The sequence below is a fragment of the Melopsittacus undulatus genome, chromosome 10, assembly GCF_012275295.1.
Source record: "Melopsittacus undulatus isolate bMelUnd1 chromosome 10, bMelUnd1.mat.Z, whole genome shotgun sequence".
In the NCBI taxonomy this organism is placed as follows: Eukaryota; Metazoa; Chordata; class Aves; order Psittaciformes; family Psittaculidae; genus Melopsittacus; species Melopsittacus undulatus.
In genome coordinates this window covers 2,661,481-2,686,600 of record NC_047536.1, presented here as the reverse complement: position 1 = coordinate 2,686,600, position 25,120 = coordinate 2,661,481, and the positions used below count along the sequence as shown (strand labels likewise).

The 25,120-nt window shown below is 39.1% G+C and overlaps 1 protein-coding gene across 1 annotated transcript in view; it reads right to left on the bottom strand.

Moving 5' to 3' along the window:
- Positions 1-25,120, bottom strand: part of DOCK2 (dedicator of cytokinesis 2) — a 162,611-nt gene that overhangs the window by 49,218 nt on the left and 88,273 nt on the right. The window contains exons 28-30 of the mRNA XM_034066740.1: positions 20,118-20,216; positions 18,107-18,201; positions 910-988 (exon numbers count right to left, since the gene is read on the bottom strand). Coding sequence (XP_033922631.1) covers positions 910-988; positions 18,107-18,201; positions 20,118-20,216 — 273 coding nt within the window. The remainder of the gene's footprint in view (positions 1-909; positions 989-18,106; positions 18,202-20,117; positions 20,217-25,120) is intronic.

The window sequence follows — 25,120 nt, the reverse complement described above, 5'->3', positions numbered from 1 at the left end:
CTGAAGCGGTTTATGTCGAGGAGGGAGACACCAGGACCCAAACAGTTGTTAGCTTAAGCCTAAACATTAACATGCAGCAGATTGAAAGTTGCAAGATTAAAGATAAAATATAAACCCGAAGAAATGAAGGCAGAGCCCTGAGCCTTCCCTGAACTTCATGGCAGGGTCAGTAAGTTATTATCTAGTGAACAGATTAGACTTTTGCACTCAGGAGCATTTTTTAACTTAAAACATTTACTGTTAACCACAGTTAGTAAACACAGTGAAACAGAGTAAATTTTCATACTATGTCATTGTGTTTTCTATCTATAGCACACATCATAATCAGGTAGCAGTTAGTGACACATCTGATTCTAAAACTGTATTTACATTTTAATAACAACTTCATGAATGTGAAAAGTACAGACATTTTCATTTTTATCTAGAGCAAGCCAAATGTATGGTAAAATGCATGACCAAATAGTTAAGTTACAAAGACTGATACTGAGCAAACTGAAAGAGCTGCCCTCATTTAAAATGATTTCAGACATAATTACTACTAAAATAACAGGAAAATAAATGGATGAAGATAGACTTATAAGGGAGGACTACAAGTTAACAAAATAAATTCTAAGTACTGTAGGATAATCAAATCAAGTTAAGCTCTTTCTGCCCTACATTCATAGAAGTGATATTGCAAAGGCTACGTGCAGCACATCAAAGATTGCCTTTCTGAGCACACTTGGCTGGCAAAGGAAAAAAAGAGAACAGAGTTTTCTGCTTGCCAGTTCTGAGGGAATCTCACTACAAGCTACTCTGCTTGGGTGGCACAAATCCACACCCAAATCCACACTCATTTTGATACCGACATTAAGTGTCAGAAGGGGCTCGGACAGACCAGAATAATTACTTTACAGCCTAAACACTTACTTGGACTTCAAAATTCATATTCTCCAGAAATTTCTGGTTCATTGTCTCTGCAAATTTGTTGATGGCTCTCAAGAATACCCTAGAAAAGAAAAGCAATGATACAGGTAAGTGAATATAATCTTTGGGAATCTCTTCCAACCATACTGATGAAAACACATTTAAACACTGAACACACTAGAAGCAGTAAATTCACACATACGTGAATGCAGTAGATAGTATTTTCTGCAATGGGATGTTATTTATAGGCTGTTATGCATTAAAAACATAAGTACACAATTGTTTCTTCATTCAAAAAGTTTCTTGATCCCCATAGAAAAATTGAGACAATGTAATCTCTTTTCCCCCTCTGCAAACTGCATTGCACTCCTGAGCAAACACAGAAAGCAATCCTATCAAACACAATTACTTTCTATTTGACAAACCCGAATAATTTACAAGCATTATTGCCTTCTCCTCCTGAGCTTGGCAGCTGAAAGAGTTCCTGTACTTGCATTGTGAGTTCGGAGCTGCCATTGCATTCATCCAGCTCAAAGATATTCTGTGCAGTGCTGGGTTTCCTCAGAGGCTGGGGAGGCAGGGGGAAACACCACTGCCCATCTTGCTCCTCAGGTGGATGATAAAATCATATTCAAACCTTATTACTATGGAGTTATTATTTCCAAAAGGATGAGAGCAAACATTATCCCTCTGGCTTGAAAAGCAGCACCTATTTATGCTATTTATTAATGCAGCAAGATTAAGGCATGTTTCTAAAACTAAATTTTCCAGCCCAGTACCATTGCAAAACAAAAAACAATTGTATCTCTAAATATTTATAAAGTTCATTTAAATAATTCAGTTTCATTCCATTTACAAGTTTGAAAACAAGTGATCCATTTCCCTCTGCTTCATAGGTAAGAGTATTAAAAGTTTTAAGGTCAAATATTTCTAGGGCAAACACTGTAGGAACAAACGGCAGTCAAAAGAGGTGAACACAAGGGAAAACCAATCCAAACTGTTCAGATGCAATGACTGACTGTCAACTAGCTATTACTAATCAGAGAAAAGGTCTAATAGGCATAAGGTCCACAACCCCCCACCATCTTAGTGTTCATAACATCTGAAAAAGCAATAATCACTATCATTAGCAGAAGATTCAGAGACCACAGGATAACCATATGTTACTGTCAAAGGAACATGGTATCCCTGGTGTTGGATTCTGTGTGATCTGGTCTCCCACCTCAACAAGATAAGCACATAAAAGAAGAAATAAGAAAGAAGAAGACAAACAAATAACGTGACAAAGAAAGAATCAAACACATCTAATGGACTGGGCATGACACCTGAGTCCTTTAGTCAGGGGACACTGTATGCCTGAGGAAGGACATGGCAGAACCAATAAACTCAGAAGTACCATGGAGATGAGAGACCTGCTCTTCACCATTTCTCATACAAGCATTTGAGAGCACTGAACAAAAATCAGTGTGCATTCAAATAAGCAAAGAGAGAGGTGTTATGTTGGTCTTGCTCAGCTGTGCAACTCATTCCTGCAGGATGCTGTGAATGCCTGAATTTTATACTGGCGTAGAAGTGATTAGACTGACCAAAGACAAAAGGGAGAGGACTAGTAAATGTCATTGCCAACTGAAGGCTGGGAAAACACAGCAGACAGTGCTACTTCTTCCCAGCTCTGCTGCTATAATGTTCCCTAGGCAGCCGTTCCTGAGGTGCTACCTGGAGCAGAATCACAGAATCCCAAGGGTTGGAAGGGACCTCGAAAGATCATCTAGTCCAGCTGATGGCACCCTCAGGAGGCAGGAGGCCTTCTGGTCTTCATTAATAATAAAACAATGCCCCACTAGTTCAAACCCAGCTACAACCCCCTTGCACTTTGAGTCTAACCTGAAGCTCTGTGAGTGAGCTCTGCTAACTCCTGCCCTAGTACCCTTTTCCCCTGCAGGACAGGGTCTAAACAACTATCCTTCCCCACAAATGAAACAATAGATTGATAGTCCTCCCTAGTCCACCATCCTTCAAGCCCTGGCATGTTTCTCTTGGGCTTTTCCCTAACAGGTGCAGTTAAATCCCCTTCCCCCTTCATATCTAGTTTAAAGCCCTGTCAATAAGCCCTGCTAACTCCTGCCCCAAAACCCTTTTCCCCCTCTGATATTGGTGTATCCCACCTGCCACCACCAAACCAGATGTCTCATATAGCAGCCCATGATTGAAAAAGTCACTGAAAGGAATTTTACTCTCACCAGCACCAAAAGAAGTAAAACTTGCATGGGCAAAATTCAGTTTCTTAATGAGGGATAAAGCTAAAATTCAGGTTTTGGCAGGTTTATGAAGGGACTGCTGGTTAACTACAATGCAGCAGTCCATAGAAGCTCACTGCTTCACTGAGGAACACCTTGACTGGCCAGACTGAAATCCTTGGTTATGATCCTGGCTTTCCAGGAGGAAAAAGTTCTTTGTGAAAACCCAAAGAAGAGTTTCTTTGCATTGCCAACATTCCTCTGAAATGCTGATGTGATCAAGGAAACAGTCATTTACACATGGCATTAACATCTTGCCAAGTCCTTCTGTTTAATCTGGTCAGAGGGACACCACAGTATTAATTACAGCAGTACCTATGGCACTGAAAGGTAACAGACTTCTAAAGGTGCTGTGTTTCTCTGCTGCATCACCGCACACATTCAGATAAGCTTCTCTCCAGTGGCCTGGGCATAGGCTGGTCCCATCTTCTAACACTAGCTCAGCTAATCCTGCTAGCTGAATTAAGGGTATGATCTGTGAAATGCTGCCATCAGACCACCACGTGTTCAAGAACCCTACTTTTGCTCAATACTGCTCTTGCAGGCTATCGCCACTCTCCTACACAGCCTTCGTGTACTCACCAACTTGCCCCTGTACCCACTGCAATTCTACCCTCTGTTGGTCTGATCAGGCTGTTCTCCTTCCTTTTTAGCCTTTTATGTGATTAAATCTTATTCTGGAAGATGTGATTTCCTCTGGAGCTGCCCCACGCTACCAACAAGCAAATAAACACATTCTTCCCTAAGGCTTCACGCTTGTGGGTACATTTATCTCTACAAAACTGCCAGATGCTTGACACAAAGAGTGCAGGATTTTGCAGAAAAAAAGGGATTCTAAAAAGAATGGTCTACTTGAGACAGCACAAAAATTACACAGCGAGGTTCACAGTCACCCACATGTTACTCTGTCTTTCAGCAGCCCCATTACTCTTCTGGGTAGGAGTCTGGGATCAAGGTCTTTTTAGCATCATGTCTTTTCTCTAGAACTATATTGCTCTGGATTCTCCTTTGATTTAAAAAGTATATTTCTTGCCAACTCACGTAATCAAGTTCTTCATCTCCAGCTGCTCAGAGATAGCACTGCCTTTTACTCCAGCTCTTTGAATGGAGTAGAAGGGAGTACCCTCCATTTCTAATTCCCCAAATTCCCTCTATTTACACACTACTCCAGCACCTACAGGGAAACATGTCACCCAACTATCCTGGTTAGGCAGAATCTGCTGTGGTGCTGATAATTTGTCTTAAATTTAAAAGACCCACACTTTTAGGTACTTTGTCTTTTAGCACAGAAATATCATGCAAGATACAGTAGAAATAATCATAATGTGAACATGAAATTTATTAGTGCCAATCTATTTCATAATATGAACACACTGTGCATCATATTTATGTATTTTGTGAAGAGCATATGGTTTCATGTTAGCCATACAGGAAGAGCTTCAGGGACACCCAAAATATATTGAGGTACTTAATGCCCAGCAAAACCTACTGATAATATTTATTAATAATTAATAATAAATATAAATATTTATGGTGTTCTATAAAATAAAATCACGTGACCTATTTTCTGTGACTACCCTGTTAGTTCTCACAGATATTTTTATCTGACATAGTGAAATGACACATTTGCAGGAAACATGCAATAATTCCAGACTGTCAGGTTCCAACTATTTCCATGCATTTGTATTTTGCCTGAAGGGTGTATCTATTTCTGTCAGTGGGAGTCAGGCAGTAGGTTTGAATTCTGTTCCTGGATCCTGCCAATGCCATGCTGTCCTATCTCAATGTCTCCAGTTCTATATGCCTCAATCTCCCCTTCCAGCAAAGAGGGGCAATTAATTAGTCACAAGTAGGAAGACTTAAGATTTTTATGAAAATAAAAGAATATATAATTTTAATAATAATTAAAACACAATAAACTGAGAGAATGCCATCCAGAGAGACCTTGACATGCTTGTGAGGTGGGTTGATGCCAACCTCATGAAGTTTAACCATGCCAAGTGGAAGGTCCTACACCTGGGTCAGAGCAATCCCAGGCACAGCTAAAGGTTGGGCAGAGAAGAGATTCAGAGCAGCCCAAGGAGAAGGACTTGGGGGTGTTGGTTGATGAGAAGATGAACATGAGCCAGCTTCAGTGTGTGCTCACAGCCCAGAAAGCAACCGTATCCTGGGCTGCATCAAGAGGAGTGTGACCAGCAGGTCAAAGGAGGTGATCCTGCCCCTCTACTCTGCTCTCATGAGACGTCACTTGGAGCATTGTGTGCAGTTCTGGTGTCCTCAACATAAAAAGGACATGGAACTGTTGGAACAAGAGGTCACAAGGCCACAGGAGGCCACAAGGATGATCAGGGGACTGGAGCACCTCCCATATGAAGACAGACTGAGAAAGTTGGGGGTGTTCTGCATTGAGACCTCATAGCAGCCTTCCAGTATCTGAAGGGGGCCTACAGGGATGCTGGGGAGGAACTCTTCATTAGGGACTGTAGTGATAGGACAAGGGGTAACGGGTTGAAACTTAAACAAGGGAAGTTTAGATTGGCTATAAGGAAGAAATTCTTTACTGTCAGGGTGGTAAGGCACTGGAATGGGCTGTCCAGGGAAGTTGTGAATGCTCCATCCCTCGCAGTGCTCAAGGCCAGGTTGGGCAGAGCCTTGGGTGATATGGTTTAGTGTGAGGTGTCCCTGCCCATGGCAGGGGGATTGGAAATGGATGATCTTAAGGTCCTTTCCAACCCCAACTATTCAATGATTCTGTATCCCTATTTAAACACCGAAATACTGATTCAGGACACAGTTGAAGCCATTAGACTGAAGAAGCCAGAGTTCCTTTCATGATTATTCATAACATTGGTTCCCAGTTACAACTGACCTAACAGAGAAGGTACAGCTAAGAAAGAGATGATAGGAAAAGCATGCCCCAGAACAGCTCAGAAAATACAATACATACTGTCTGACCTCAAAAGCTGCTGAGATAAATTACTGGAAGGGTTTATGTTGTCATGATGCAACAGAAACTCATTTCCCTTGCTCCTGTAGCAGATCATTGGAGCTTATCTTTTTTCCTGAATTTGGGGCTTGCTGCTTAGTTTTGCTTTGCAAGCTCAGACTGATCTTGAATGACTAAAGGAGTGATCTTGATTTCTCATACAGATGATGTCATGAAATGTTTTTTCTGTTTAACATTCTGCTCACATTTTCCATTATTTTTAATCATCACACAAGACTTCAAATCTGTTCTTTCAGGTGTTTAATTTGCTTTTTTTCTACATTTACTTAATAGGAAACTAATTTCTCATAAGTTTAAACAGTTGCGATCTAAAATTGTTGAAATTCCTTTACCCACAATAATTTCCATGCTATTCATTAAGTTTACTGGAATCGATGCTCCTAATTTACTGTTTATACCAATTTCTCGTGCCTGGAGATTTATGTATGATCTACACAGGTCTCTGGGATCAATCTGGATATAAAAAGGCAAGGTTTTGGCATCAGACAGCAAAGGAATCGCCACGGTTCAACTGCTGCTCTCTCCTTTAGCTACCTAAATTTCTGCTTTGTTTTTATTGTATTGTCAGAGAAATTGCTTTCAAATTTTGGCTTGAAAGAAAGCCTAATTTATAAAATCCAGTGCAACTGTACTTAGGTTCAAATACTGCAATATATGTTACAAATAGGGATAAAACAATACCATAAGTACTTCATATAAATAACTTAAGACAGAGAAAGCTGAAAATTTATGTCATCCTAATATCACAATGTGATTTCAAACTGATTCTCTCTCAAAAAACCTAAACCCAAAACAGAGGGACTGACATGAAACAAAGAAACAATTTTGTATTCATAAGCAACATGATGTTAATCAAAGTAGGATTTCAAGGCTATTCCTTAGAAGATTATGACTCTATTTAACAGTAAAATAGGTCTGCATATTGTCCTTGCTTTTGAAGTGCAAATAGGTGATAAACCTCAAATACAGATCTGGAACTCCAAGTTATTTTTACCAAACAAGTTAGAATTAGTGCATCAACTCCTTGAAGCAGAAAACAAAGAGATGTTCACAGTGAAACAAAACAACAACCACCACCAACAAAAACCTTAACAAAGAAGCCCCCTTAGATTGGCATTGCCTGTTCTTAGGTGGCTCTGCAAAAGTTGGCCTTTTTCTGCACCTACTTTCAGACCCAGTGAGATTTTCTTCAATACCTTTTCAAGTTCACAAGGCTCTAAAATCTGGGAGTTCACTGCTTCAACTTTGAGATGAGTAATGCAGGTATTGAGTGAAGGCTGAGTTAATTCACTTAGGTATTTATGAGCATCAACTCAGACTGTGTCACATTTGCTGTGATGACTGATGCAATGACAGGTGGAAAGAGTTAATCAAGTACAAACTTCTACCAGATAATCAGACACAGATAAGTAGAGATAAGCTTTGAAAGAATATTATTTCCTATGTCATTATGAAAGCTCTTACTGAAAGAAACCTTTGTAATGATGGAATATATGCATTTTTCAAGTCATGCCTGAAAAACAATGAAGGACATCTTTAAAATAAGAACATTCTTAAAACTCATAATTTCTTCCCACAAACCCTTTCATGGGATGTACTTTTCTTCCAGAGACTTTGGTCCACAAAGTCAGAAGGAGTTACACTAACTTCAGTTTGGCAGGCAATTTGTTCGTCTCCAAAGGCTGATCACCAGTTTCATTGGTGAAGCCACTTCCTTCATGTGTGCAAATCTACAAGGTGGTATGTAAAATAAAGAGACCAGCAACATGGGTAAAACCCAATCCCAAATACTGATTATTGTCAATGGCTGAAACCGATCAGCAATTATAAACTAAACTTTGCAGATATGAACTCTACAGAAGAGAGCTCAGAGAAGCAACCAGTTTGACAGGAGAGATTAAACATGAGTACTTACTATTTCAGTGACCAAAAGAGAGCAGGAGGAGAAAGCCTGAGAAAACTGGTAAAAAGATAATAACAAAAATCCATGCAAAGCAACAGCAGAAATGATCTCCTGAGAGCATGGCAAGCTATCACTGCCTAGAAACAAAGGGCAATGCAAGATGAAAACTATTGCAAACCTGGTAGCTATGTGAAGTCTGGTTATTAAAGAGCACAATAATGGTAACAGGAAGTAATCGAGTCCCATGGAAACTGAAAATATGGGCAGTAATGCAAAGAATGTAGTTTAATTTATCATACTTCTCCCTTTTGTCAACTCAGTATCACTATAGTCTGATTTATTTTGTACATTCATATTGAATCCTAATGATAAAGCAATTGTCATTCTGCTAAATATCCAATGTATGGCCAGAGAGTCTATCCAAATAGAATGGTCAGAAAATAACTGCTTAAAAACCACTGCTGTCCAGCTTCGCTTGTCTCAGTTATAAATGTTTTGTTATGTACATTTCCTTTATTAGTATTATTTGAAAGTTTACCTTGAGTAGCTATGCCAAGCATGCAAAAACACTACCTGCTGCAAGGTATCAACCAAGGGAGCAGTACAACAGCAACAGCCAGAGGAAGGCAAGAATGAGCAATTGCTTTGGCCCTTGGCTATAGAAACTACATTTCCATTCGAGATCTCTTGACTTTGCCCAGAATCTCTCTCTGTGTATCTTTGCCTTCAGCATCTCCCCAAAGCATGTTTCAAAGACTGCTTATCTCCCATTTAGAAATCAAAATACATTTTCAAATCTGCACATTAGGTGCACATTTATGGCAAACTCTTGAAAATCTGATGTTTAGCACAGTTTAAGAAACTCATAGCCTGAAAACTAAGTGCACAAAAAGCTGTCTTATGGACTCTGATATAAATAACTCAGTTGGGAAGATACAGTCAGTAATTTGCCTTGTATTGAGAGCAGCTTCTCACTTCAGTCTACTGTATTCTAGCTAATAGTCTGTAGAATAGAAACAGTCGGAATTAAAAATGAAGTTAAAGATCACATGGTGTCTTTGGTGCCAGGTCAAGGCTGGGAATAAGATGAAAAGCTGCAACCTGGCTAGTAAACATGAATGTGACAACATGGTATATCAGGATGTCATACACTACAGGAAACTCTTAGGGCCTTCATTTTTAAAGGAAGTTTGAATTGATATTGTGAAATTACCTCCCCATTCTTCCACACATTTTCCACCTGTTAACACTAATTTACCATGACTGTGATATTTGTACATATCATTTGACCTTCATTTCTATACAGGTAAGTATGGTGCAGAGGTGATACTCCAGTAAGCACATTCTCATGCCTGTCTCTAGGGCCTATTTCTAGACATTCACACATCAGAAATAAAATTGGAGAATTACATTAAGCTAATGGATAACACTGAGGGTTTGTTTGCTTGGGTTTGGAGTGGTTTTATTTAAGTAGCTCTGTATCACATTCATAATCTCAGCATAAAACATTAAAGGTAAAATGTAGTATATGGGCTTTGTTTTTACTTGTCCCACATCACATAAGCTTTCTGCATTTTAAATCCCTTCTCTATATGCCTTATATTTATATTTATAGCATATGTACTTTTTGATTTCTCAGGTATCCTTGTTGAAAATATTAGTGAACATATAATGTCTTTTAGGGAATCCTGGCTTTACCTCATTACAGGTACAGACAGCTATGCATCTGCCTCTTGTCTAATTGCTGCTCACTTGAGCTTAGTACTTTACAGCCCAAACTTTATCAATGCAGAAGCTGAACTGAATTAGCACATTATGAATTTTAAAACAGATCATTATGCATAACTAGCAGGTTATTTTGTGATGCTGCTGTTTAAAAATATGAAAATAACTATTAAAGATAATGCTAAATATGAGAAAAATTTACATATTTAATTTCCCTAAAATCCCTCCTAGCTAAGAAGTGCTGGCTGAAATTACTCATTTGCACCTATGTTCTACAGAGTGGAAAATATTATTCACTGTCTTACCCCTAAATGTTTTACTAAAGTTACAGTACCTGAAAACATACAAAAAATAGTTTACAACAGGGCACATAGCAAACAACCTGAGAGATTTCTGTGCATCCAGAAAAATAACAGTATCTTACTGACTTGCTGAAAACATCAAAGTAATGAGTTGGTTTTCTGTGTTGAGTTCTCTCAACCAAAGTTTTGCTTTTAGTTCAGGGGACCTCATACTCTGGAAGCAGGAGCATCCTAGCAGTTGATGCCAAGGAAGATGAGATGCTCCATAGTGGGAGTGGGAAAGGGGTATCTCACAGCATGTTTGCTCTGCATTTTAGATAAAAGACTGGATGACTGCAGTCAGAACGCGGCAGGCATCCACTGTGTACCCCAGCCATGATATGCAATAGCCTCTCTTGCTGGGCGGATGATCTGCTGCAGTCACCACATAATTGTTTAGATTCTTGGTAAGCAGATAATTCCACCCCATGGGTAACAACAAGCAACATGCAGAGTTAGTGCAGAATAAGCATCTTGAAGTATTTGGTGCTAGAAAGATGCAGTGATTAAAAAGTAGGGTTACATCAGACACAAACTCCTACAGATAGAAGAAATGCTCTCTGCTAGGCTCATAGCTGACAATAAAGCATTAAATGACTGAGTCAGACTTATCAGCCACAGCTGGAAGTGTAACTCTCCATGGAAGTAAATTTACAACCCACAGTGAAACAACTGCCTCTTTATCTGCTTTATTCCTTTCGCCAGTACTAACCTTATGCCATTTGCCCTAGTTACAAGTACTTTGTATGGACTGGGAAAAACAACTGGGAGACAGAGTTACCCTGTTGTAATGGTAAGGAGATAGAGATTTGAAATCCTGAGACACTGTATAGCAAATAGTCCAGCAAGAAAAACAATGAATCAATCAATAAAACCTCCTTTGCCTCTGAAAGCAGCTTCATATTACAGGGAAACTGCATTTCAGCAAGAACATTTTCAGTCTCATAGCAAAATGAAACTGTCCAAGGAAACAATATTATACATTATTAAAGAAATGACTAGACAGTACAAACTGTTTGAACTTGTTATACTGCTTCATTAACCCTTTTGTGCACATGTGCATAGAGGAATTTTCTCATTAGACAGTTATAACTGTTGCTTATACTACTTTTCCATACATTAAATTCACACAGCTCTGCAATATGCCATAAACCTATGTGGAAATGCATTCTGACCCCCTGAAAATTCAAGCCCTTATGAAAAACAACTGCATTTCTGTCAAGTATGCTTAAGCCAGTCAGAAACTGCCAGAGAAAAAGGAGATCACTGAAGGAGTTACTCGTATGCAACAGCTCAGCCTTCTAGATTCTGCCACACTGGTGCAGAATCAACCGCAACACCATCATCCAGCCATAGTTACATGAACACAGCTTAACTCCCAATACATCTTTGAAAAAGAACAGTAAAACTAACCTTATATTATGTGTTAATAGGGCAAACACTGTAGGAGCAAACGGCAGTCAAGGTTAATTATATTATAAGGTTAATTAATATAAGGTTAATTATATTAACCTTATATTAACCTTATGTGTTATATTTTTCATCTTAAGCATAAATAAATAAATGTCCTTTTTATTCTCTGCAAAACAAATAATGAACTAAGCAATGTTTTGAGCAATCTGTTGAAGCATAGCTTGAGAGAAAATATCTGAGTTTTCTTCTATCTTATATCTTATGTCTGAGTTTTCTTCTACATTTCCTATGATAGAAGAAGCATTTCACAGCAATAATCAAGGACATAAAGTTAAGGAGGAGAGTTTTTCCTATTTTCAGAATTAAAATGTTATTCTTGATTTGAGAATCTTATCACACTTATTATAAATTTAACAGCATATTATAACACCAGCTGGAGAAATGGATAATACATGCTCTTATCAACTGAATTGGTGTACCTTGTGTGCAGTCAGATCCCTCAGTGCATGTGAACAGTCACAGTACCCACTGACATCAGTACATACATCACAATATTAAATAATTCCAAAACATGAAAACATGACAAGCTTTCCCTTCCAGATAGGTGGAAGACTCTGAATTAATGTGATATTTAACTGAGAATTTAATTACTTTGGGGGTTTCTCCCTTCCAACATGACATGTTCTATGACTCTGCAATCTAGTGAGTTGGTAGTAGCAACGATGATGATGGCTTGTGCTGGTCTGCCTGAATACAAGGTTGGATCTGCAGCTTCCCATGCACCTTGACACCTGCCGATTTGACCCTCTCCTGTTACACCCACTTGTCTGTATGGTAGTAGCAATACAGCCTGTAAATATCTCCCATAAATACTTAGATTTCTGCTTGTAAAATGCCTATTTCCCTATGTTCTGCCAACTGCATTCCGTTTCCCTTCTCTCCGAACCTCTATTACAAATACCATTCTTACACAGCAGGCTTAAATTGGGATACAGCTGTGCAAGTTTCCTCTTCAGAAAAGTCCAAAGAAAAAGCAGTTGTTACTTAAATGTTGAGGCTACACCTTTAAAAACACCATCTCCCCACAAAGCAACATTTTGTCAACTTTCACTGGACAATACTATAAGCAGTTACTTCTGAAAGGACTTCTTTTATCCAAAGGTACAGTTGTTCAGATACACATGCACATACAGTATGGAAAACATGTTTTTCCAAAGTCAGGTTTAACAGAGCCATTCACAGATGAGCTATGAAAACTCTGCTGTCCTTTGCAGAAAAGCAATCCCTGCAGCCCCTTGCTCGGTGACAGGGAGGAACTTATTCTGTCCCATATCACCAGTTGGCCACGATCTAATGGTACTGACAGGATCTCTAGTTCCTGGCAGTGTGAGCAACAGCAAGGCACTTGGGGATGCAGGTGGCGCTGATGTGAAGCAGTAATAGGATTTTGCTGAACTAATGATGCTGCCCAGACAGGTAAGCTACACGCGAACCAGGTCCTGAGGGTGTTACAAAGCATTTATCAGCAAATAAGCAACTATTTTTAGTACATATAATGGAAGGAAATTGGCAATATTTCCTGCTCTGTTGCCAAATACCTGTAGTGTTAAACCTCTCAAGTTCGGCTTTAAAAAGGCTGGGGAACACTTGACTCCCACAGATGCCTGAAAACACTCAGATTTACAGGTAATGAAAACATGGTTTAGAAAAATCCTAACTACTGGTGTTAGAAAACAGCCTACAGTGTCCTCTCAGATAGGGTCTGACCTTGAAATGTGCCAGTGAAAAACATTTCCTTTTCTTTTTAAATATGTCAGCAAGGTTCAAACCCCAACGCAAATGGACACACAAACAAGGAGAGTGCTTACTAAGCCACTTCAGACTGGACATCAACTGGAACTGATTCCAGGTACTGATTATGGTAAGATCAAGTGCTTTCAAACTCCCTAACTAATTACCATTTCAAACCTAGAACAGAATGAAGGGTTGGGAATTTCCCTTTTGCTTGCTAAATCCCTGTATAATTTCTTGTATTTGGTAAATTTGACTCCCTATGCACTTCAATGATGGCAATAAGGTATGGGAATTTCCTGGGGGGGTATGATGCGTCTCTAAATACAAATTATGAACAGCTGAGAGATAAGCAAACTATTTGGTTTTACCTAACCCAGTAAGTAGCTCCCCACAAATGCCATGTACCTAGAAATTAGTGCTTTTAATAAGCTAATAACCAATAGTCTAAGTACCATAAGTGGAATTAAGTGCACATACAAGCAATATCAACTAGTAGAAAGTGTGCAGTAAGCAACCTTCATTAGAAGAAAAGGTAATTAAATCTACCATGAGGGATCACAAAAATAACTCAGATATTATATTCTTATAATCCTCAATGAGGATTTTACTATTTCCCAAAGTGTTTTGCCCCACCTAGCATGTCACAATAAAGAAAGTGCCCTTCCCATCTTGTTGTTAATGGAAGAGGAGGAGGGGGAGAACTGGAGTTCATTTTGCTTTTTGATTCTCAATTGCTAATAGAATACTCCCAGTACAGTGGGACTACTACACACAGCCTCTGCCTCCTTCAGATTGGAACATGCTTTGACAGCAAACAGGACATTATTCAGAAGTGAATTAAAATAATTTGAGTTAAATCATTCCATCTTGATATGGCAAAGCTTGACTAAGTTTAGTCAATCAGGCCTCTACTCTCGTTCTTTCAATTCACCTACCACAATTTCTCCTGGACATGAATGTGTCCATCCTCCTTTGGCCCTTATAAGAAGTCATTCTGTCTTTCTTTTTCCCTGATCTTTACCAGGCATCTAACATTTAGTGGAACTATCCCTGATATCATAAATGCACTGTCTGACTTTATTTATGTATAAGAGTAATTTGTTTTGTGTAACCTGCTTATTAATAACATCTTTACTCACAAACAGGACCACACTTGCAGAGCTGGTTATGCTCTTCCCTTTCCTCTGCTTCTCAGTAAATGCACTCTGATTTTACATTCCTGTACTGCAGTATACCCTACAGCAAAACTCCTCCAATGCCCACTTGCCTTGCAAGGTACAAAACACAAGAGATCATCCAGGGGAAACTGTCAGGCTCTATTGAATGCCTGTAGGGAAGAAATGCCAGCTCCATTCTGCCACTGGCCAGGTTACACAACAGACATGCCTTACAGCCTGTAACTAATAATTCTGCAGGTTCAGAAAGGGGAGACTCTTAAGGTAAAATACATCCTTGAGAGTGCAAGAAGGTCTGAATGTATGTAGCCTCCTGCTGAGAACAGGGGAATGAAGAATACAAAACAGCTATGCTAACCCTTTTCTGGGTTGTGTTTTCTTCTCTCACTGTTATTACAAGAGACCCCAGCCTTGTGACTTTTTTCCTGCTACTTCTCTAGTTTGAAGTGCAACATGTTAATAAGACAAATTTAGGAATCTAAATTAGTCTTCAGTTATATCACAGAACACACATCCCCTCAGAAAAAACCCAAAACCAAATATCTGTCAAGACTGACAACAAAAATCTACCCTCCCAGTTGTTGGTATAACATAAAATTAAGACATGAAAGTAAGATCAATAACTCATTTCCTTATGTAATCTTGGGAAGAGCAACATCATCAAAGAGTATAAACAGTGCCAAGGCAATTTAGGTAGGCAATGTGTTTACAGAGCACTGTTAAATAGCTTCTAAACTGGATTTTTTAATGTTGTTTTTTATGCTGACTTCCTTCTCTAAATATTTTCATTAAACGTATCCAGTGCAGGGTAAGGTGTAGAGCAACAAAACCTGCCTGCACCACATTGCCCACAAAGGTCAGAGTTATTAGGAGGCACTATGAGTGAATTCACAGCATGACCAGTGCATTTCTGTTGTCAGTAACTGAGACAACAGAGAGGCTACCAAGTGAAACCCAAGCCCCAAAGGCATATTCTTTGAACAAGGATTGATACTTCTCCTGCCCCATAAAGAAAACCCTCTACTTGTGGATAATGCAGATGTTAACAGCATTTCCTAGATGAGGGAAACAGTTTCACATATGAAAGGTTTGATGTGCTTACATACAATAGAAGACTGTTGGCTTCCTTTAGTACTAAGCTGATACTTCTAAAGCCTAATCCTTGCTACATTAAAAATAATTGCCAGTTGAAGCACCAGCACTGATTAGGTTTTACCTTTATAGACCAAAGGCTGGCTCAGAGGGAGAAACAAGTGGGCTGAAACTAGTATCATTTACTAAATCTTACCTGGAATGAACATCTTATCTGTACCTGTCCACCTCAGAAGAGCATCTCGTGATCCCCCCACATGAGTGCACGAGTGACAAAGTGAGGTTTAGGCACCTGAGGCCTCACAGCCACATCAGTACCCACTAGAAACACAATTCTCACTTTGAATCATGGAACACAAAAAAGGAAAACCTTTTCATGTAATATTATTCCCTTTGAACCCTAGACGAAAAGGTGCCCAGTATCAAAGTTTAACATCATACTGCTGTAACCTTTCTTAGGCAAATATTTTCCTCAAGACCAAATACTCTCAGTAGATTAACAGCTTTATTAAGCATCCTCTGGTCTCTCTTTTTCAATACTATAAAACCAGAAGAGTGAATTTACATAACTGTGATATCTCAAATAAACAGCATCTATGGACTTTCAAGGGTAGGTTGGATAGGTCCTGGAGCAACCTGCTTAGTAGAACATGTCCCTGCCCATATTCAGTTCTTAAAAGAGGCCTATAAGAAAGACAGAGAAAGATGTTTTAGCAGTGGCTGTTGGGATAAGACGAGGGGTGATGGTTTTAAATTAAAAGAGGGAGATTCAGGCTGGATGTGAGCAAAAATTACTTACAATGAAGGTGGTAAAACACTGGCACAGGTTGCCCAGAGAAGGTGTGGATGAGCCATCCCTGGAGATATGGATTGATGTGGATCTGGGCAACCTGATCTGCATGGTGATGTCCCTGCTCATTGCAGGGGGGTTGGTCCCTTCCAACCCAAACTATTCTATGATTTTATAAGAGGAGGAAACCCAGGTAATAAAGAAATAAATCTACAAGGTAAAGTGGGCACATGCTCATGGCTACTTTTCTGTTCAATTCTACACACCCAAACGCCTGTTAAACCTCCGTGTTTGAAACTCTTCCTCACAATTTCCACAAATAAATACATTGAGCCAACTAGATTTGTTTAGAGCAGCCATGTGTTTTATATTCTCAGCTCAAGCCTCCCTTGCTTTCTTCTGGTAGACACTAGAGACACAAAAAGGAAAAGCTCAGAATGGCTAGGAACAATGATTAGGAAATAAATCCTCACCTAACCTATCCTGTACCCTATGTACTAGGCTTTCCTTGCTGCGAAAAACATTCATTTCTAACTGAAGCCCATAATAACCAAAGAACCTCACACCTCAAGGGAAGAACATTTCCTTTACTCTTCAAACAAGCAATATTTCAAAGGCACTGAAGAAATCCATCCGTGAAATGGTGGCCCAGCTGTCTGAAACCATTCTCAGTCTGGAGACATACAAAAATCACATCCCATTTTGATCTAGTTCAGTATCCCATAATATAGAAATGATGAATTAAAAAGAGCTCTTGTGGCAGCAAAATCTATGTAACGTGAAACTTCACTTACATCACTTGCAATCTGAACACTGAGACAACAGAGATCCTGTGACTTAACAGAGATCAAACAACACCTTTGTCATCCCACCATCACTTATGGTGACACCAAAGCAGACACATCAGAGCTGCGGGTAAAGTTGTATAATCTGCACAGTTTATGTCCACAAGGTATTTCCTTCAGTCTACTTTATAATAGAAGAGTACTCAGACATGTCTTATTAATAGCAAACTCTCATAAAGCAAACAATAGGGAACAGGATAGATTTGATTACACAAACTTTACTTAGATGCTGTCTTGATCTATGGAGGCAATATACCTGTGGTTTTAGTAATTGCTGATGATGAAACCCCAAACAATTCATAGTCTAGCAACACATTTCCTCAATGATGTGAGTTTCTGCAAGCACCAGGGATCCAACTGCCTCTTACAAACAGTGTGTGGTGCTCAAATATTCAGTCTTTATCCTTAGACCTTTTAACAATACAAGTACCATATTAGTTCAGAAAGAAATCTGTGTTTGATGACTCTTGTGTCACAACAAACTTGCTGACATATTAGTGAATACATTCTAACCAGGCGCAGAAATTGCACATTTAAGATTCAACATGGCTTTTACAGTTCAGTTTCTGTTGACTGTCAACATGGAGACCAACTATATACCTCCATTTTACTGTGAAATCATTTGGTTTTGCCTTTCCACTGTAAGTGTACTTAAACCACAAGCAGCTACCTATTAATGTCTTGTCAGTGAACTATTTCAGATTATGACCTTGGTATTCACTGAATGGCTACACAGCAAAACTTTATGTAAGCTGTGAAACAAGTCACTTTTTGTCAACACATGGAATATGAACACTCATCCTCCAGCCCCATTTTACCTGTTCTGCACCATGCTCATTGTCATCCAGTCTGAAGGGTAAACGTTCTTTCCAATGAGATCTTTGAACATTATGAATGTTTCCATCAAGAAGTCCTAGAACAACAAAATACAGTAACCCTGTGACCAAGCAACACAAAGTTTAAGTGTTCTTGCTGTGATTAAAGAACTAAGATGAAGGGTTCCTCTTTGATTTCCAATGAAGTCAATGGAAAAAATTCCTGCTGATATCAGTATGCTCAAGATTGGAACAGAAGTTCTGCAAAACAGCAGTCTCAGATTGCAAATGAAAGCTAAAAGTCATTACATTGGGCTCATCAAAAGAGATAAACCATAAATGAATGGAAAGAACAAGTTCTAGTACTTTGGAGTAAAGCTGTTGAATTATTTATTAATTAGCAAAACAGTCTCACTATGCATAAAGAATTAATAGAATTGAAAAATACAGGATATTTATTTAGCCCATTTAGTCCAAATTTAGTATTCTAAATTAAAAATTGAAGGCACTGACAAAGTTTGCAAACAAACTAACACTGCTACTTTTCCTAGAAGATGACTGCATCATGAACTTAAATAAAACAAACACAACCATTCCAGGTCTCCTTTGTGTGTTTTTCCCCTCCCTCTGCTGAACTGTTGGAAGTAGTTTAAGGATTAACAAAACTTCCAGGACCAAGCGTCTGAGCTACTTGGAAGCTGAAATTATCATAGAATCATAGAATAGTTAGGATTGGAAAGGACCTCAAGATCATCCAGTTCCAACCCCCCTGCCATGGGCAGGGACACCTCACACTAAACCATATCACCCAAGGCTTCATCCAACCTGGTCTTGAACACTTCCAGGGATGGAGCATTCACTGCCTCCCTGGGCAACCCATTCCAGTGCCTCACCACCCTCACAGTAAAGAATTTCTTCCTTATATCCAATCTAAACCTCCCCTGTTTAAGTTTTAACCCGTTACCCCTTGTCCTATCACTGCAATCCCTAATGAATAGTCCCTCCCCAGCATCCCTGTAGCCCCCTTCAGATACTGGAAGGCTGCTCTGAGGTCTCCATGCAGCCTTCTCTTCTCCAGGCTGAGCAGCCCCAACTTGCTCAACCTGTCTTCATATGGGAAGTGCTCCAGTCCCTGATCATCCTCGTGGCCTCCTCTGGACTTGTTCTAACAGTTCCATGTCCTTTTTATTATATTAATTTATATTATATTAAAGTAGTGTTACATTTTCAAATAACCTGAAGCACATGAAGAATTGCAAACACTACCTAAGATCTGATCTTTGAGCATTGCAGTTATGGCACCACTCTGACTTTAAGAAAGAAAGGAAAATGAATAAATCTTGCCAACTGAAAATATTACCTCCATGGACAAACTGCAGATGGTGTGATCGAAACCCTTGCCAATACCCAGACTTCTTTAAGAGTTATATCAGGAGTGTTAAAGGACAGATATGGGACTACTGAAATCTTCTAGAACATAGCGACTATTAAAAACTAGAATATACCTCAAGTATTGTTAAACTATGCCAGAAACAACTGGCATAAAATAATGTGTTGCAAGAATAAGGCATTTAATGCATTTAGCTTAGAACATTATCTGGACCAGGAGTAGCCTCAATGGTGAAAATGAAAAGTGGACACCAATCACCGCTGGTGACGTCGGAAGGGAGGATTCAGTTAGCTGAGTGTTGCTTTTGTTGCTTGTTGTTTTGTGGGTTTGAGGGGAGGGGTTAGGTTTTTCCCTCTTCAGAACAGTATAACTCAAAGATTCCATTACATAGTCTTGATTATTACCTTGGTCAATAATCAAGCTGTGACATTTATGTCTCTGATTACAGTAGTGGCCAAGCTCGCCATTACAATGACATAGAGGCAGAAACTGTACACACAGAGACTTTGAGGAAGAATCAAACAAGATAATCCAAAATAATATTACAGATTTTTCACAGGAAATTTTTGGGTGATTATTCCTCATTCATTCCTCCCCCCTCCCCTGTGGCTATTTTGTACTCACCACTAGTTCTGAACTTGTCTGGAAAGTTTCAATGTAAACTGAATAATGCTGGTTGCTCATCTGGTTTAAGATTGCTGTCATGCATGCCACAAAATGACTCTGAAAGAAAACAAGACAGAAATCAACACATGCAGATAGCTTCAGATACTGGGTCGTGCTCTTTCTAAAGCCAAACTACTCTAGATGCCTGGTACACCCTTTTATGTCTGTAAAATAAGATAATAGTCAAGCTTTTGTAAGCCCAGATGAAAGAAACAATAACCTGAAAAGGGTAATTCAAAAGCTGCCCTGGCAAGGGGTAAGCTCTGGTGAGGAAGTTGCGTTATTTATGTAATACCACATGGAAACACACACCGTGACAGGAACTCTGGATGCAAAGCACAACTCCATATTACCTTAAGATTTCTAAACGGCATGTGATGCCAGAATTCTTCCATTAGGAATTTATGGGAAGAAAATATATTAGTCTCAATATTTGCTGATCATTCTAGAAATGTGGGCTATTCACAGGAAGAAATAGTGTAAGAAGAGTCTGCTTTTGCATTCTGCAGTCATTTAAGCAGCTATTACTGTACTCTGGAAAACTTCTATACAATTCTGTCGCTTTCCTCCCTCAACTCCTTCCAACCTTCTTTAAAAGGAAATATTTTCTTTTTTCTCAATTCCTGAAAAATATTTTCTCAATGCTGAAAGACAGAAATGAGTTATAATCCTGGGTTCTCGCTGTGATTTACTGGAAGTCACGAAAACATTGATCTCTCTGGCAATAACAGTGGGTGATTTGCAGTTCTCCTTTAAGATAGTGAAGAATCCTCCTTACCGATGCATTTTCTTTGCTGAAGTTTTAATCATCGTTTTTAAAGTGAAGCTGCTTTAAATCCTTAGATTTTATTTAAAGAAGAAACTAAGAAGTAGATGAACATTGGAAACTGTCAAGATTTACTTGGAATTTTTCACAAGACTGGTTTAAATGGATACAAGGGATGCCCAGAATTTACCCTGACCACAATTCCCCGTCCAACAGATACTGATCAGATTCTCTATTGAGCTCCCATTCACTTTATACTCCCATCGCATCTGAAGGGCACCCATCACCGAAGTAGAAGCTGCAGTTTGTCGTACCCAACCATTTTGTCACCGCTCAGGGCAGGGAAGCATCCCTTAACTTCAGGTTGTGGCCACTAGAGGTCTTTCCCTTCCACATGGAGCTGCCGTGCAGTTTGTGCCGCCGGTTGTTAGTTATTTATTCCTACGTGAGCAGACCCAGCACACTTCTTGCTTATAAACACTGAAAATTACAATCTAAAGGAGCTATCATGCCTTCTTTTGGAGTAACATTAGTGCTAGCGAGAAGCTTGTCTACTTTTTGAGCCTAAGAAGACACATTTTCCGCAGGTAAACCAAAAGATTTCAGGTAAGGAATCGTGTGTTCTCGGGTACTGATGCTCTTATAAAAAGAAATGCTGGTTTTCCTGCTGTACTAGTTCACTTCTACAGTTATGGATCAGAAAAAAATCCTTTCTGTGATGTTAAATGTGCAGCTGAAAGTAATAATGAATTGCAAAGGATTCAGTAATGAATTTGGGGAGGGGTTGCCATCTGATGTCTTGATTTTGCAAACAGATTACTGACAGAAGTTAGAGAACTGTACATGCAGAAAGCTCGTATTTTTAGCAGCTGAACGTTCAGCACAAAATGCCTTTCCAGACTCGTGTTAAACAGTCACTTCTTGCAAAAAGCAGCATTTCTTCCCAAGCATTAAACAGATGCTTTATGATGCTTAAAAGCACACAGACTCAAAGAAGGTTGTTTTTTCTGTCACAACCAACTTCTAAGATGTGTCTAGCTATGTGTGTGATTCTGGTACAGCACGAGTGCCTGCTCCTAGGACCTGTGTATGATGATCTTAAAAATAACAGATGATATGCCTTGATTCCTGAAAAGAGCTGTAAGGAAAGACCAGATATTGGTGACCAGTACCTCACACCCAACCTCTCAAATTCATATCAGTGGGACTGAATGATAGATTAAAAAGGTGACAGTAAAGCTTGCTTGCTACAAAAAACTTCCTCCATCATCTCCATGTAACTGTAAAGCAGCAAAAGACACAAATACTGTCTGATCTTTAATAATGATCCTGCCAGAAATCTCCACTATCAGAAATGCTGGTTTATAGGTTAAAAGCTTGCCCCTCCCTCCTAATCCCCCAATGCCAGCAATAAAGATTCGTTTCTCAGATGCAGCTTCAGATCTCTGAAGCACTTCAGCAGTCTCAGCATTACCATTCTCACTGCTAGAACTTAAGTGTAATATAGGACTATAAAGAGCTGTGATGAAATCTACAGATACCGTTGTGTAGTCACTTAAATTCTCCTATGGTGTATAAGTACATCCTACCGGAATGTGCAAAGAGCATGAACTGCTTGAAAACAGAGGAAGTTTTGCACGAGAACAATTTATTGCACTCTGCATGCAGGCTGCATCTTCACTGGATGGACAGAGAAACTTCAGAATCAAACACCACTTACAAACACAAGCTTAATGCTTAAAATTCAACACTTCATTAAGTCAGGCATTGTACGTAGGGATGGAATAGTGTAAAAAAGCTGTGGCAGAGAAGGTGAACTTCTTCAGAAAGAATCCTAATAAGTAAGTCTCTTCAGCTGTGCTTCAGCCTGATCGGATTTATCCTGTGAATTACAGCAGGAAATGTTGATTGGAATTAGGTCAAATGTATAAAAAAGGTAAATGGATCCAAGTACAAAGTTGACTAATGAGACAGCACTCACAGAAAATTAACAGAAGTAATTCGGAACACACTGCACTGCTAATAGGAGACTTAATAAAATACATGTTCCAACTTTAAAACATTCAATTGAAACATAAAGAACCTGGAGCAGAAACAGCACTGACTTCTATTTCTTAATTAACCAACTGGCTGACAGCCCTCCATAAGATGCGTGAAGAAGTAAGGAATCAATAGTCTGAATATTGCACTTGATCGGGGCAAAAACATGAGTAATCAGGTAAGCAAATGACAGTGAAATGGAGGAGAAAATGTGTCAGGAAGCACTCAAATTCCCCACCCACTTAAAGAAGCATAATTAAAATCAAACTTAAGTGACCTATAATGCTGGCTCCAGTATAAACGCTGCAGAAGAGTGGCTAAGGTAAAAGAAATGCTGCTTCGGTTGAGTCTGTACAAAGTACATCTAAAGGATCATACATGTATTGTGCATGTACATACATACATGTATCGTGCAAAACAAATAGAGCTTCCTAAGGTCAAGCAGAAAGAATGTGGGATTATTTGCACTGTTGCTAGAGCGCGTATTAGCTGTGGGTGCTATACGAACAGGAAAAGAAACATCTGAAAACATTAGGGTCATATGAGTAAGATGACAGACTTCAACACCTAGCAACTAAATCCCAGCATACTTTCTAATAGCAGATGGTGACAGGTTGCCGTAGTAACTTCAAATAACACTAGCACTGCAAGAATAAAGCAAATGCACTAGAAACCAAACAGCAACAGAAATAACCTCCAATGGAGCAACACTTTGCTCCAAATCTGGCAGAAGTATTTCAGCGGCTCTAGGGTGGATAATCTTCACTCAGGTGTACTTGTGGAAGGACTACGAAGGTTATTTGTTTCGTGTTGGCACTTAAGTAACATTTATCTTCATTAAAAGAGCACTTGATCAACATAGAGCCTGAGTGTAAATATATAACCACATGTTCATCATTAAAAAGCAGACAAAATAGAAACATTAATAACTGCTAATAATTCAAAGACTTCTGAAGGACCAAAATGATGTAGGGGTTTTATATCCCCTTTTTCTAGCAGATTAATGGATGTTTCAAACGCTCATTTTGCTTACCTTCATAATCAATGTAAATTAAGAGGACTCCTGTATCACCATCTTCACAATCTGTAACCGCATATTCACTCATGATGGTTTATGTTGATTACTGCAGTTTTCTGTATTGGACCAGAAGGTCCAACATTTTTGTGGGATAGGAAGTGACCTTACTGCTTAGTACAGATTTAATTCCGAACTCCCTTTCAGGTGAAGCCAGAAGTTTCAAAACTCATCACATCTTAGTGACTGTAATTGCAACAGTGATGCACATAAAAAGGGTGATGTAGGATTTCTACAAGCCAAACAGTTCTGTCTTTTATTTTTTCTGTTCAAATCTAGTGCAAAAAACTTTCTGGAGGCAAAGTGGTAAATATATTACCTCTAATGTAAGTAAAGCAAAGCTAACCAATCAACTGCCTCAAGCTAATTGTAAAAATCATGAACACATAATTGAGAAGACCTCCCAAAATACTGTCATCACAGAATCATTGAGTCATCACATTCATGCAGCATCATGAGCCAGTAGGCAACGAAATTAACCAGCCAAGTATGAAAGATGCTTAGTGATGCCATAAAGAACCTTAGTGGTTTGAAGCCACAGATCCTCAGAAAAGCATATTAAACCTTGAGAACTGTGGCATATTTAGAGGTTAGCACAGACATCTTTATCTTATTCTGAAAACACCGAACAGTGGCATTCTGAAATGAAAAAATAAGCAGAAATGCTAATGGAGTAGTTCTGTTTCTTCTCCAGAAATAGATGTCAGTGCCAATGCATGTGCTGTCCTAAAATGTATCATTTCTAGCTGTAAAAGTGCAAAAATGTAAGCATTAGAATAGGCTGCTATGCAACAACCCAGGGTATTCATCAGATGTGTGGAGTATGTCTGAAATGGGAAATAGCTCCTAATCCATATGGACCTGGAGCTCGCCAATGAGCACACCTTACTAATAATTCACAATAACAGATTCATCAACTCTCAGTAGGTCTGAGGTTTTCATTTCCCATTTATGTATTCACACAGTTCACAGTCTTCTTGTCTTTTATAGCTGAACAGAAGCTTAAGCATCCTTCTTCTATATCTTACTGACAGCTTCTGATTTCTGACTGAAAACATGCTGGGCTGGTTTAGCTTGCTG